Raw genomic sequence first — 14,676 nt, 5'->3', positions numbered from 1 at the left:
TCCCAGTTGGACGTGCCCGGAGAGAACCTCCAAAGGAAGGCGCCCAGGAGGCATCTTCATCAGGTGTCCGAACCACCTCGACTGGCTCCTCTCGGCTCGCAGGGGCAGCGACTCTTCTCCGAGCTCCCTCTGGACTGTTCCTCACGACAACTAAGTTCCATTAATCAATATTTCAATATTTTAGTTCCACTAATATATTTATTAGCTATATCAGCTTTATATGGCAACAATATGTCAGGACTGTGGAGTTTATTTGCTTCCATCAACAACAAATAACTTAATTTATCTTCTCAATTTGACATGGTTTCCAAAACCCATGTGGTATCACAGTGCTTATCCTGCTGGCACCACAGCAGAGGGAAAAAAAACTTTGGCTGAAGTGTCAACAGTTCGTCTGGGGATATAAATTCAGTCTCAGAGGAGATTTAGCCACGATGAGTGCCAAATTAGCTTTAGAGTTAAAGAGGGGAACGATCGTCACAGGAATCGTGAATCTACCAGTGGTTCAAAGAAATGGTTTTCCACCAATATTCAGCTTAACTCACATCTCTAGCACACTGTTCAGATCTGTCTTACTGAGTGAAATTCCCAAAGAGAAAAACAATTACTCGGTAAATGATACAATCTCATTAGTAGTTGAATGTGTATGGAAAATCCCAATATATAGTAAAAATGAACGTATTAAAGAGCCACATACAGAGAATGAGAGAAGTAAATGTTTCTGTCTGAGCTTGAGTGAGTCATTCTAACTTTTCCAGATCTCTGGCAGAGCCTTGTGCAGGTTGAGTTGTGCCAGTAGCAATAGTGGGAAATAGACTAATGTGGAAACTAAAGCCACACGCCACAAGATGGACGACAATGGAACGCCGCAAAGCTCACACATCCAGATTCAGGGCAAAGCCGTGTCTCTCGACACCCAGCTTTAACACAAAGCCTCGCTGCCCATATGAAGTTACTTCCATGAATGTAGTAATGTGCTATATGTCAGGAAGGCATATAGCACAGTCCTCCCCCCCCCCCCCCCCCAGTCTGCTCCCTAATAATGGATTCAATATAGTGCTTCGTCGTCATAGACATCTCATATACAATCAGCTCTTATTCAAGCCTCAGTTTTGTAGTTGTGTTATTTTCCAGGATATACAGACAAAAAAATATCAAAAAAGGAATTACAGTCACTCAGCAAGTCCCTATATCCAATCAAACAACAAGTCGTGGTACAGAAACTTAGGTCATACCGTCCTGTGGTCTAACATAAACTTCTGCCTCCGTCATGTCTTCATCATGGGAGAACACTCGCTCCTGTTTCATTGCGTTTGCATTTACATTCATTGCAAGACAGATGGAAAAATTGTACTAGGCTTTTTTTTTTCTCCGCTTGGATCTCAATGGAAAACCAAAATGTCTACAATTTTCTGCTTGTAATTATTAGGTTTCACAAAGCTTATATGCAATTATCTGTTGCAGGTTGACCACTCAAACACCAAGTTAAGTCCCTCTCACAGACCTTTTAAATGCAATCCTTATGACAACACATCAACAGTTAATGCAACACAACTTGTGGTGCGGTGTTTCCAAAGGGACAGTCTATGTGTGTGATGGTATTTTCTGTTGTTTTACACCCTGGTAGCTACTGTTCCAATGAGAGTTTTAACTTTCTGCTTATTTTTGCACCAGCCTTGGCTGTTCATTAGCTCACGAGAAGACGGATTCAGTTTCCCTAACTATGTTTGTATTTTTCAAAGAACTATTGAATTTGGCAAGCGGAGCATATCTTCCCTGAATGGCTGCTAATCCAGTTTAGTTTGTGCTGTACATTGTGTTTAAAAGCCTCTGCCAAGATTAGACTGGGGGCTTCTCAGAGGGCATAACCTGCATTTATTGCTCACGTTGAGGTTTTACAAAATGAAGGAAAATATGGTTACTTCAGCATAAACTAACTGTTAACTGTTTTCCAGATAGAAACAGAGGTAAACGATATTTGTAATACAAGATTATAATATAAATAAAATATATAAATTAGATAAATATTTCTATAAACATACCAACACACCTTACACATTACACTTCACAGCAGTGTATCTTCAAGGCAAACATGTTTTTCTGAGAAAGCAGTTAACAAAGTCAACTAATCATGGTTCAACAACAATTTCAGAGATGTGGGTCTTTGAGAGTCCTCTTACCACCAGGGGCCTTGCCCTGGGGTCAGCCTAAGCCCCCCATAGTCAGAGGCCCTGGGACACTGGGGGAAAGTTTGAAATGTAAATATGAATGTGTGAACGGGGGCAACAATGGCCTTCGCACCGTTTTTAGGACTGGAGGGTTGCTGGGTCCCCAAACTGGCTGAAAAAATCTGGGAGCAGTGTTTGCCCCGCCCTCATTACCAGCACTAAAAGCAGCTTCCTAGCAGCGAAAACGTCACATCCCAGGAGGCTGGTGTGACTTTTAAAAAGAACTTAACTGGAATTAAAGTCAGCAAGTTATTGGTGTCCATGGTGAACACATGTTCTAGAGAACAAACTGAATTTACAAAGTGTCAACTACTAAAAAACATTACATGTGCACACAGCCCCAACTGGATCAAGTGCAGGCCACATACCACTGAGTCTAACACTAGCTCATGTCTATTGTATAAAAAGACAAATAAAAAAAACAAACACTTCTGCTAAATTTGGATTTTAGTTTGGTAGTGAAAGCAGACTGTTTACTCTAAATGACTGAAAACTGATAACAGGCTATGATGAAGTATTGCTATTCTGTACCAGAGAGGAAACACTAATGTGTGACAAATTACAAAGTCTTGTCTGTAGTTTATTATTGTCAGTGGGTTATGTGTCGAATTAAAATGAGTCTGGTGAGACTTGGATTTGGTGGGGTTCAAGATGCTAATGATTGAGCATAGTGAAGTCCTTGTTTTATAAATCTCACTAAAAGTCAATTCTTGCACCTTATCACAAATATGGGAAGATGATGGGCAGGTTTAGGCTTAAATACAATGAATCACTGCGGCAATAAAAGGATCACTAATATTACACAAATTTATCAATCTCCTTTTACTGTGAAAAGCTGAATGGGATCGTAGAGGAGTGGAGACAAAGGCACGTTTTCCTGCCAACATTTAAACGTAATTGATTTCTTCTTCATTCTGTTGTATAAACAGATTACACTGGGGGAAAAAAGCATATCTTTAAGCAATATTTAAATCTTTTGGAGAGATTTGTTTATTCTCACAAATACAGTTAAATGTATTCTAAGGTATACATATAAAACATTTCTTAACCTGTGCCACCTTTAGTGACATATGAACAGGCTTGGATTATATGAAATGATTAGATGTAATGTCCTTTGTGGTACCTGAAGTATATAACACCCAGCACATACACACTCTCTCACACACACACCCTCACACACACCACAGCCTTGCTGCTTATACCAGACACCCTGCATTAAACATGATGAACATCACATGTGAACAACACCCTACATAACGAAGTCTGAAAAATGATCCATGGGGGAAAAAAAAGGCAGCTACCTTTACCAAACACCACCAAGATATATAGCTGGCTGGTCTCCCATTCTTACTCTGCCAAACAGCTGGTGTCCAGGAATGAGATGTTTAGCTGGAAATACCAACTCAGACTTTTAAAACGTTTTCAACAACCCCTACTGCTCTGTGATTTACAGTAAGAGGACAGCGCGAGTCCAGGGGCAGGGTCCAGAGCTGCGCAGGGTCCCTGCCTGCTGAGCAGCTTTCCTCTGCCAAGCACAGGTAAATATACCCCCCGTGGATTTGGACAGCTGGAAAACCCCCCCTGTTCAATTACACAGTTTATGAGCACTGGGTCCACGCTGTACCTGAGGAGTTCTGGTTACAATCATTCTCATAAAGTGCTCCTTCTGCTTCTCTATTACTGGTCATGTGCCTTTAGATGTCCTGAGAACACCACTGTTCCCATCGCTTACAGTGTAATCAGTCTATATGCCTGTGATCAGCGAAACACAACCTGGATGCACAATGAGTCAGCCTCCTCCAAACCCTTCAAAGACCACAAACACGGAGATTTAGACAATTGAATATGTTTTTTTTGGCCTTCAAGCCAGAAAGAGATGCCGGCCTCTCACCTAATTAATGCGGTTGTACTCACTTGCACAGCTTCAAATACTTGTTCCTAACACCAGCTGTTTCCACACAGATGTGACTGTGCGTATGAGCTATTAGCCACAACATAATGAAGCATTAGAGAAGATCGTCGACACTGTTGAGGCAAAGCAGATTGCAGATGGATTGTTGTTGTCACAGTGAGAAAACACACTTTTTCTGTCTTAGTTTGTTTTGTCATGGATATTGGACAACAACAAACTCTCAACAATCTGCGTTAATTTCTTATTTGTCAACGTGGAGGAAGCCTTTCACCTTTCAACTGGAAATTTTCTCACAGAAATGCCAATATTCTCCTCAATATATCAAATCAGATTGAACCTACTAACATATTATAGGAGTAACAATATCAAAGGAGTACCTGGAGAAAGTTTTTGTTTGTGTAATATCTTAGTGATAACCTTGAGTCTTCCCTAAACTTTTTTTGTAACACGATTCGATACCTCTGTCGGGCGGATATTGCACATAAATTGCCTCATGTCATAATGAATCAAGACAAATTCCCAGACTGAACAACACAATGTCACTTGCTCCATGTGCTAGACATATGCCACTGGTTTCGGCGCGGCTGGCACTAATCAGACTTCATATGCGTTCCAAGTTTGATTACCGGCTCAATCAAACACAATCAAGAGGAAAGTTGGAATGCAATCAATCCCTGGTAGTTAGGATTCAAGCTGTTTGTCAGATATAAACAACGCAACAATAGAGCAGAAAACAGAAGGAGCCAAAGAGCAGATACAAATTTACAAAACCATTACAAGTTTTTAAAAGATCTCGGAGAATTTATTTTTATTCCTGAACCACCCAGAAGTAGTTTTCGTGCTGTCACATGATGCCTTTCTCTGGAAATTTTTTGGAAGTGACGTGCCTTTTTGACTCTCATGTGTAGGCAAACATGACTCAAGTGTCTTTGTTTTCACTTTTGGCAGTACCTTGGAAGGATGCAGACTTCTGCAGAAGGTTCAATAGCATTCCAATGCTTTTATGATAAGCCGTGGCCAGTTAGTGCTGAGCCTGGGAGTGAAAACTTCAGGCTGGCAAACAAGCTGTGTAAGCAACGATGGGAGCTGCACTAATTGAAGAAAGAGTGTTGGACTTAGTGCTGGACTATAGGAGCTAGCAGGTCTGTCCCCTCTGCTTTTAAGTTTGGAGGACCACACAACCACGTCCACACCACTTCTGTTGTTGTTTTACCATCATCTCAACAGAGGATCATTGCAACTTACTCAGATGACCTTGGTTAGAAGAAAGAAAGAAAAAGACAAAAAACGTTTTTTGTACTGATGGTGGACAGAAAGGATTTGAATGGGAATGTGACCGTTGTTAATACAAATCATGGTTTCACTTAATGAAGATGGTAATATTTGAATCTGTATTATCTCTGAAGTTCAGATCACGGTGCAACAGTTTCCCGATTAGAATCAGGTTTTTCAACATTTTCAACAAAGTAGCCGAGAAAAAAATCTAACACCAAGCAAAGGCCGGGGTCAGCTGCTCTCTCAGGTGTGCCTCAGTTCAGGAAAGAAAGGCCGAGGTGGGTTTCCTACCCCATTTTTATCGACTCTGCCCCCTCGCATGGGTCCTAATGCTAGCCTCCCTTCCCTTTCCTTACATTTGGTGTTTGATGATGGTGGTGGAGAGCGCGGTCAGTCTGAAATCTCCCATTTATTCAACTGGGTTGAGATCTGGTGACTGTGAAGGCCACAGCATATGATTCACATCATTTTCATACTCAGCAAACCGTTCTGGGACCCCTCCTGCCCTGTGGATGGGGGCATTGTCATCCTCATTTCAGTTAAAGGTTTTTCCTTTAATGTGTCACGCATCTGTTTATACCTGCCCCATCAACTCATGACACAGCAAAGCCATAAAACTTAAAGAAACAAGTCAGAAATGTATCAAGCGCTAGTGTGGTATCCTTCAACTTGACCCCAAATGGAAACCAAATGAACATAAAAGGCACTTCATATTCATTGGTGGGGACCGAGCTGACCAAAGGAATATTTAAATGTACGGTGTCTGCCAAACTGACTCACTCAATCAGTGTAGTGCATGATCCTCGGGGGAATTATAAGTTATGAATGTGTTTTCCTCTTGCTTATTGACTTTTATGAGATCCAAATATATTGCCTTTGGCTATTGTAAAGAGAAAATGAGTGAACAAGAGCAGGGTAGCTGTTTTACTTTTCTGTCTAATGCCATTTAATGGAGGAACGTTGGTATCAGACCTCGACAGAACGTATGGGGGCAAAGTTATCTCTGTCTCCTGTCGGGTCTATATTTGATGGTTGTGTGCTATGTTTCCAGTGATTTTTTCTTTTTCTTTATTTGAGGTATATTGGATTGCAAAGGTCTGCTTAACTGCTACCACATGTTAAGTCTTTGTGCTGCTGTCACTGACTTAATGTGAGTGTGTTGTTTTCCAGACTCTGTGTGTGGTGAATGTGTGTGAGAGAGGAAAAGAGAAAGACACAGTAACAAACAGAGAGGAATAAAGAAATAAAGAAAGAATGTATGTGTGTGTGTGTGTATGTGTGTGTGTGTGTGTGTGTGTGTGTGTATATGTGTGTGTGTGTGTGTGTGTGTGTGTGATTACTCAGTTTGGATCTTTTTCCAAATGGTTGCGACACTAAACACTAAGTCAGTGATATATCTCCCTCCTTAAAACATCTTAATTGCATCATCGTATATCTTTAGAAATCTATCAATAACTCAGCAACAGCTTTTAGTAAGGTTGTTTTAAAAAAAGCAGGAAGAGAGGTTATGCAGTGTTTTGAAAATTACAACAACATTATAAGAGAATTCATTTCAGAAGCATCTCTCCTTGACACTGACATGAATCAAAGTCTGGTGAGGACTGGGAAGGGATGGGATGGGATGGGGGTTTTTCTTTCCATCGGAGGACTGCGTTAATTCGCCCCAATGACCGGCAGGTGAAAAAATAGAGCAGAGGAGAAGCTCTGGGAAGGGAAATGTGGCTGGAGAAGAGACTTGGATGAATTAAAAACCGGTGGAAAATGACTCAAGGAGGGGGCAAGACTGCAGCGATACATTTGTGCATTGAGTGAATAAACGGTGGAATTCTCCACTCATGGTTGAGCTTTGCATCACCTACACAAAGAGGCACGCGCTCGTGAAGTGTTTGCCTCTACGAAATACACAAGATTGACTTATTGCAACCTCAATCACTCTCACTCCCACTTGCTGTCATATTTCCTATTTCTGTCCACCTCTATCAGCTCTATCACCCCTCTTCTTCTTCTTCTTCTTCTTCTTCTTCTTCTTCTTCTTCTTCTTCTTCTTCTTCTTCTTCTTCACTTTGCTTCAGATAAAGGAAGTGGTTTGTGTGCAGACTGTGGTTGGCTGGAACACTGTGCTGTGCACTGAAGAAGCCGAAATTTGAGCCCCTGTGCATTAAATGTTCCACTAGAGCAACAATTTCTGTGAGGGGAAATCATGTGGTGGGCTAGTGTTGGAGGATCTGAGGGGGGGGGGGGCTCAGTCAGGGTACAAAGGAGAGAGAGAGAGAGAGAGAGAGCTGGGGTAATGGGGCAAATTGCTCATTACTATAAATAAGAACTTGGCCATGCTGGTGGTTGAGTTGGTTATGGTGCACATCATATACCGTCGACCTGGAGTAAAATCTGTCCACACTCCTTCGCTGGATGTCATTGTATTCTTTCTCCTCCATCATTCTTATCTCTCTCCCTCCCTCTGCTGTCAGCCGGCCAGCAAAGCAGGAGAATTAACAAACCACACAGACATTAGTTACAACGCTAAAGAGTAATGTATGTGCAGGATGCATGTGAGCGTTTCAAGACACAGGAACACAGCGCCACCTGTGGATGGGCCTCAATCCAGGAAATATTTTATAGTGATTCATTTTTATTTGGTGCTCAAGCTCTGTGTGTAAAATTGCACTTGAGGGCTTGCTGTGGAGGTTTTGTGCTGCGGATTTGTTGCAGTGCCCAATACTAGTTTACAGGGTTTAATAAACCAATAAAGGCCAGATGAGGAGAGTATCCACTGACTCTGGATCAGCAGAACTCACTGCAGCATACGTAAGCATATGCATCTCTTCGTTGATAGATTAAAAACCTAATTTGTAAAATTTTTTACTTTTTGTGTTGGCCTAAGGCGGGACCATTTGGAGCCATTATGGTCAACTGGGACACCAGCCACTAAATGTTGGTACAGTTCAGTTTCAACCCCGTATGAAGCATGAAATTGCTGATGTCTGCAAGATTAGTCATCCCACTGACTATTATTATCATGTGGTTTCTGAATGGTGAGTCAACTGGAGGGCCAAAATACACAGTGTCCTTAGGTGAGCTTTCTATTTTTTTTTTTTGGTTTGCGGACACTTGCCAGTTTTCTGTGAGAGGTCATCAGCTTGAATCAGTGGGCACAGCGGCTGTTTACATCAGATTCATCTGTTTTGCCTTTTGCAACAGTCATCTGCTAAGCGGATTTATCAAATAATGCCTTACAGGATATCACTCCCTCACACTCGAGTTAGTGGGAGAATGAATCACGAGGGATTCCACTGAGAGCTGATGCGTCAACAGGATTATTAAAACAATGAAGGGAATCCATGTGAAAATATGTTGCAAATGTGAGGCCAGTAGGTGAAGTTTCAGGTTTGATATTGCTGCAAACTGTTACTAGAAGAGCTGCAATTATAGGCTTGATCAGCTGTGGAGAGCTCACAAGCTGATCTATTACAATTTTTAAAAAATGTCTTTATTAAAACAGCAACAAATATTGTCAAACGACCTATGGGTGTTTTGCTTGCATTGATCCTAAAACATTCCTGCTGATCTTAACCTATTCAAATTTGAATTAAAGTTATATCAACAGCTGCTTAAACTTAATACTGCACCAATAAGAAAAGGTGCAGAGAGGGTTGTTTATTTGCATTAAATAAGCTTTCTAGGTATAATTCAGTAAATGAGTTGACTCAAGTCCCATGCTTCTCGTGGTTCTTTCATTCATCAGCACACATGTCTCATGCATAAATTGTTTTATAAAGCCTATTTTTTTCCCATAGTTAAATGTTCTAAATTGGTAAAGATTCACCCCATAACTTTGGTTTTTCATTGATTGTTCTCCTCACCATGATGGTTTTTATGAAACCTACTCTTCCACTGTTTCTTTTTATTTATTATAATTTATTTCATTTATTATAATTTATTTTAATCTCCATTATGCTCTACCTGGGTTACATAGAGGGGCGATTAAAAAAAAAAAGTTATTCTGTAGAGTCTAAACTTACAATACATTGGTAAGTAATTAGTACAAAATTCCACATAGCGATCATTTATACTTGTTCGTTTAAAACTTTGTTAAGAAGAAGTAAGTCTGGAAAAAAATAAGTACATTTCACATAATATACAGCACTAGTCACCTTGGAGGTAATAATATGATTTCACCACAAGAGGGCAGCAAACTGCTAAATATGGTGGACTCCCCCAAGTTAAAAGCTGTCAGAGGGTCAGAACAGTAAACAACAAGGAAATTAAATCCCTAATGCAAAACAGATCACGGTAATTCACTGGAACAGACGGGAATCATGGATGTGGAGCAGCTACGACAGACTTTGATCACTGCTGTTTATTGTTCCATTCGTCACAATGAATATTGTTGACATCCATGCACATTGACTTTCACTGTGAAAATTTTAAAACATGTTCTCTCCTCCCACCTCCATTTTATTTGAATTGGAGCTTGTAGACATGTGGTGGAACACGGGCGACACGGCGGCTCCTCCAGGTCTGCAGGTCCCCTATTTGCCACCTACACCCAGTGGATGATGTATTTTCCTCCCATACCTTTTTCATGGTGTCAGCTGGAAAGATTACGTACTTCCAACATCCTGAAGAACTGGACTTGCATGAGTCAGCGCTATGGCACAGCATATAAATTTCACACTGGATCATACTCCTGCAGGTCATAGAAATGACTAATTTACTTATGTTCTCTTCACTCAAATGAGCTGAAATGTCAAAACCTCTTGAGGATGTACTGAAAGGCCTTTTCAGAAAAAGGCGATTCAGTCGCAGTTCTCACCTTCCATCTGGTGTGTCTGCCAGTTCCCTGTTTTCATTCTCACTAACTCTCATGTCATTTCAGAGCCAGCCACTCCCCTCTGCCCACCTGCTGGCTGCTCCGCCCCTACACACACCTGTTTCCATTTACCTAATTGCCCCCTCTGTATATATACCTCCCTGTTTCTGTTCACCAGTTGTCTGAGTGTCTTTGTGCACAAGCTTTTCAGGCCTTAGGTTGCATAACTTCCTGACTGTTTGCCTGCCTGCCTGCTTGATGATGATTCTGCCTGCTACTGTTTTGTTTTGTTGTCCTCCTGTTTGTTTGCCTGGTGTTAAACAGTCCAGTAAAGACTCTCTATCTGTCATCACTGACTCTGTTGTGCTTTTGGCTCTTGAGTCTCTTGGACTGTATCAGATGTCTAAGCTTGGTAAGTCGTTTATTTTAGCACTCAAAAACATGAATCCCTCATGATGTGTTTCTTTACAATAAAGCACAACTTATGATGATAACATTGAGATTTTGTTAGCAACAGGGCAGCCTTAATAATGGACAGCTGGGTTCTACCACGTCCCAACTTCAATGAAGTCTTGAATTATGGATTTATTCTCTCATATGGATTTTGAAGACCCTCCTTCCCCACCCATAATCTGCACACAGACACAGGAAATACTATTGTGCTAGACAGGAAATGCTGAGAGTAGGTGCTCAGATGACACTCCTAAAGACTGAGATTGGGTTCATACTATGTACATGTAGATGATCAAAACAAAGCCAGTATTGTGGGTTGCTACTAGAGAAGAGCCTCAGACAGTTACAGGAAGTTAAGCCATGGCAACTGAGTTGGAATCGTTCCCTTATATCTCCATTTAGACAATTACTGTGGCAAAGATGTGTAACTCTGGGAGTGTGGGCGGCTGTCTTTGTGTTAGTAGTGTCCTCACAAGGAAAAGAAAACATAAGAAAAGTACTCCAAAATGAAGACATCACCGATTATGATTTCTTTGAGAGATTGATCTTAGTTTGAGACTGAGAACAACATTTAAATTTAAGATTACAGTATATGTTTAATGAGGTTTTAAAAGGGTGATTGATAAATCTTTTGCTGCTTTAGTAGACAGAGACGTTTGGTTTAGAGTCATTATAACACTTAAAATGAGTTTTGAGTTATCCTGTCAGTTAAAGGGGAACTTTTAATATTTCCCAGGATTCATTTTAACAGTATCTACAGCTGGAGCTGTGCCGTCGAATGAGGGAAGCTTCCTGCATAACTTGCACCAACTTAATGAAGTAAAAATAAACATTTCTCACTTTGTGAACCTGTAGAATAGATAAGAAAAATAAGTTTGTGCATTTGTAAAAAAACAAAAAAAACAATTGGGAATGTGGATTTATAGTGGGCCACGTTCAAAGCCTCCATTGGGGATCCAGCTGCCAGGAGTTGTGGTTAAAAAAAAGGTTGTCGGTACCTCTTGTGGCGGCAATGTGAGAACCTACTGGTGGACACCGGTGTTGAGAGAAGCTGTCAAGCTGAATGAAGCCTCAGGTGTGGTTGGCCCAGGGCTCTCGTGAAGCAGCAGCCAGATACCGGCAGGCCAAAGGTGCTGTGGCTACAGCTGCGGCGTGCACAGATGCAAAAACCCGCTGGTGCGAGGACTTCAGGGAGGCATTGGAGAAGAACTTTCGGTTGGCCTCAAGAAGGTTCTGGCAAACATCTGGCATTTCAGGAAGTTGAAGCAGGGCTGAGTCCAGGCTGTTTTCAGCAGGGGAGATAGTCTGTGCCAGAGTGCTGAAAAGGAGGATCCGACCGACTGAAGAAGGCTATCCGGTCCGTGTATAACCAAAGTGAGAGTGTCTGTATTCTTGGTAAGAAGTCAAACATGTTCCTGTTGGGTGTCGACCTCCACCAGGGTTGCCTCTTTCCACCAATCCTGTTTGTGATTTTCATGGATGGGATTTCAAGGTGCAGCTGGGGTGGGGAGAGTGTGTCCGGTTTGGGGGCCTCAGAATTTCCTCTCTGTTATTTGCAGATGATTTGCTTCTGTTGGCTTCATCAGACCGTGACCTTCAGCATGCACTGCGGCAGTTTTCAGCTGGGATGAGGGTCAGCACCTCCAAGTCCGAAGGCCATGGTTATCTGCCGGAAAACGTTGGACTGCTCTCCTGGGGTTGGGATGGAGTTTCTGCCCCAAGTGAAGGAGTGTAAGTATCTTGGGGGTCTTGTTTATGAGTGAGTGCAGGATGGAGCGAGAGACTGGCTGGCAGATCGGTACGATAATAGACAATAATAATAATAATAGATGTTAATTATCAGGTTTATTTGTCTGTTTTTCTCAGTTTATCTGTTTTTAATCTGACACAGGTATGCATATTTATAGGATCTGTGAAAACTTTTCTTTTACAGGGCACGTGAATCAAATGCTCTCTAGAAATTCAGAAAATTCAACTTAAACAAAACTATGGACAAAGGGTGAAAAGAGTTTCAATATCAGTTTGAACAGGACTGAACAAATAGTTAACAAACACTGCCATTGTGTCTAAGGCAGCTACCAGGAACTTTTAAGGTGGAATGTTTTTCTGTTATGTTGCTCAATGACACTGACATCCTAAATTAAATCAATATAGGCCTACCTTAATATCAATATGACTACTATGACAATTCAATTTGTTTCATTGGCTCTCTTGCATGACATGCTTTATAATGCTGAACTTCAACCGGATCATGCGACCCGGGAATATTTCCTTGCCCCCGCCCAGTAGTGGCGGAACGTTGCTCCGGTGGCAGCACTGCATCTCTGTCTGTCCGGACGATGTGCAGATAGATCCACGCCGAGTAGCAGACTGCGACACAGCGTCCAACTCCCTCCCTCCCTCTGTTCCTCTCCAGCTCACCAAGCTCACTACAGCTGAACACACACACCTCAAAACACACACACACACACACACATGAAATCGATAGGATGTGTGTGTCAGAGGCATATAAGGCCACGGATTTTCAGATGGAGATGAGAGCATGGCGGGAGGGAGGGAGAGAGGGAGTAGGGCAGCCAGACCTCGTGCGCATCATCAGTGCGTGTGTGCAGCTGGTGAGGGAGGGGTGTATCCTAGCGGGGAGCTTTTCCCTGTTGTAGTAACCAACCGCACGCAGACTGCCAGCCATTACTTCACTGCAGCAGCAATCACCCTCTCGGTACTTAGTGAGCCAGACACACTAACCTGTCTGTCCCCTCCTCTTCTCTCTCTCTCTCTCTCTCTCCCTCTCTCTGCATATTCAGCAGAGCTGCCCTCCTCTCCTCCTCATCACTCCTCCACTCCTGCGACATTGCTCTCTGCTTGAAGGGGGACACTGGCCTGCTCCTCACCCAGTGATTCTGCATGACTGTCACAAAGGTAAGACCGCCTCGGATGGGGAACAACTTACAGGCTGTCACCGGTGATTTTGGGGCTTGGAGTCAGACTGCAAGGTGAAGGTTATTGAAGACTTAATTCTCTTTAGTGTGTTTTTGTGTTTGGCTGTGGAGGAGCGAGGAGGAGTTTTTGAGTATAGTGCTGGAGTTGCTGGGTTGAGGCAGGTTGTCAGGATGCTGCTTCCTGAGGATGTGTGTTTGTGTGACTGTTGCCATTAGAAATGCAGACTGGTCATGATAAAACCAGTCAAATTCTGTGACTATATTCCCTAATCTGCAGTGTTTCACAGGCATTCTGGGTATGAAGAAGTTATTATTTTTATTGTGAAGGAGCTGTATAAACTTTATTTAGATGAGACTTTGTGTTCAGAGAAGCTAAGGCCTGAAATCTGAAGGGAAAACTGTTTCTTTTAGGTGCGACTTCCTTTCACACTCAGTTATCATACTGCATGTGCAGGATTGTTGGGAAATGAATTGTTGGAGATATTGTTTGGCAGGTTTGGTGGTTTTAAAATGTTTTGTTCATTTCTATTATTAAGAATAAAGGAGCTGATAAGCAGGTCCATACTGATTGGCTGTTTTGTTTGCTAGCAGCTGCAGGGAGTAGAGTGTATCTCCTAAAGCCCTACTGTGATTTTGACAAACAGCGATTTATAATCCTAATTAACAGAAAGACCATAACAATATGCAAATAACGGCTTAAAGTGAATTTCGAAGCACTTTACAAGGAAACATGACTTGAGTATTTTGCATTTCTATTGTGTCAGTGTGATGCAGTGATGTAGCTTCTCCTTGATCTGTTGCGGTTTGGATTATATCCCATTTGTAAATAATTTAAAACAAAAGCATCTACCAAATTGATAAATGTAAATGTAAAAAACCAGTTCCGGCAGTCACATTACAGGAACTCAACCCCCTTATTTCAGAATAAAAAGCAGGTTCCCACAAGGCAAACCCCTAAATATTAGGGTTATGGCTTCATATTTGGTTAATGTTAGTTTTTAAGTTAATCTTGGGGTGAGGTGAATAGAAGTATGGTTGAGATTATGGTTCCTTAAGGGA

The 14,676-nt window shown here is 41.8% G+C and overlaps 1 protein-coding gene across 2 annotated transcripts in view; it reads left to right on the top strand.

Annotated features, from left to right (window-relative positions):
* The first annotated feature begins 12,254 nt into the window (after positions 1–12,254).
* coro2ba (coronin, actin binding protein, 2Ba) overlaps positions 12,255–14,676 on the top strand; it is a 44,921-nt gene continuing 42,499 nt past the window's right edge. Inside the window, exons 1-2 of one of the 2 annotated variants that reach the window (XM_023426692.2) lie at positions 12,255–12,409; positions 13,483–13,597. In XM_023426692.2, the coding sequence (XP_023282460.1) occupies positions 13,583–13,597 (15 nt within the window). In that variant the 5' untranslated portion in view covers positions 12,255–12,409; positions 13,483–13,582. Of the gene's footprint in view, positions 12,410–13,318; positions 13,598–14,676 lie in introns of those variants that run through there. The other variant, XM_087179400.1, reaches the window with a different exon arrangement.

This window comes from Seriola lalandi, unplaced genomic scaffold (assembly GCF_002814215.2).
Source record: "Seriola lalandi dorsalis isolate HSWRI2012SDOR001 ecotype SW California unplaced genomic scaffold, Sedor1 jcf7180002054835, whole genome shotgun sequence".
Lineage (NCBI taxonomy): Eukaryota > Metazoa > Chordata > Actinopteri > Carangiformes > Carangidae > Seriola > Seriola lalandi.
This window is presented reverse-complemented; position numbering and strand designations above follow the sequence as displayed.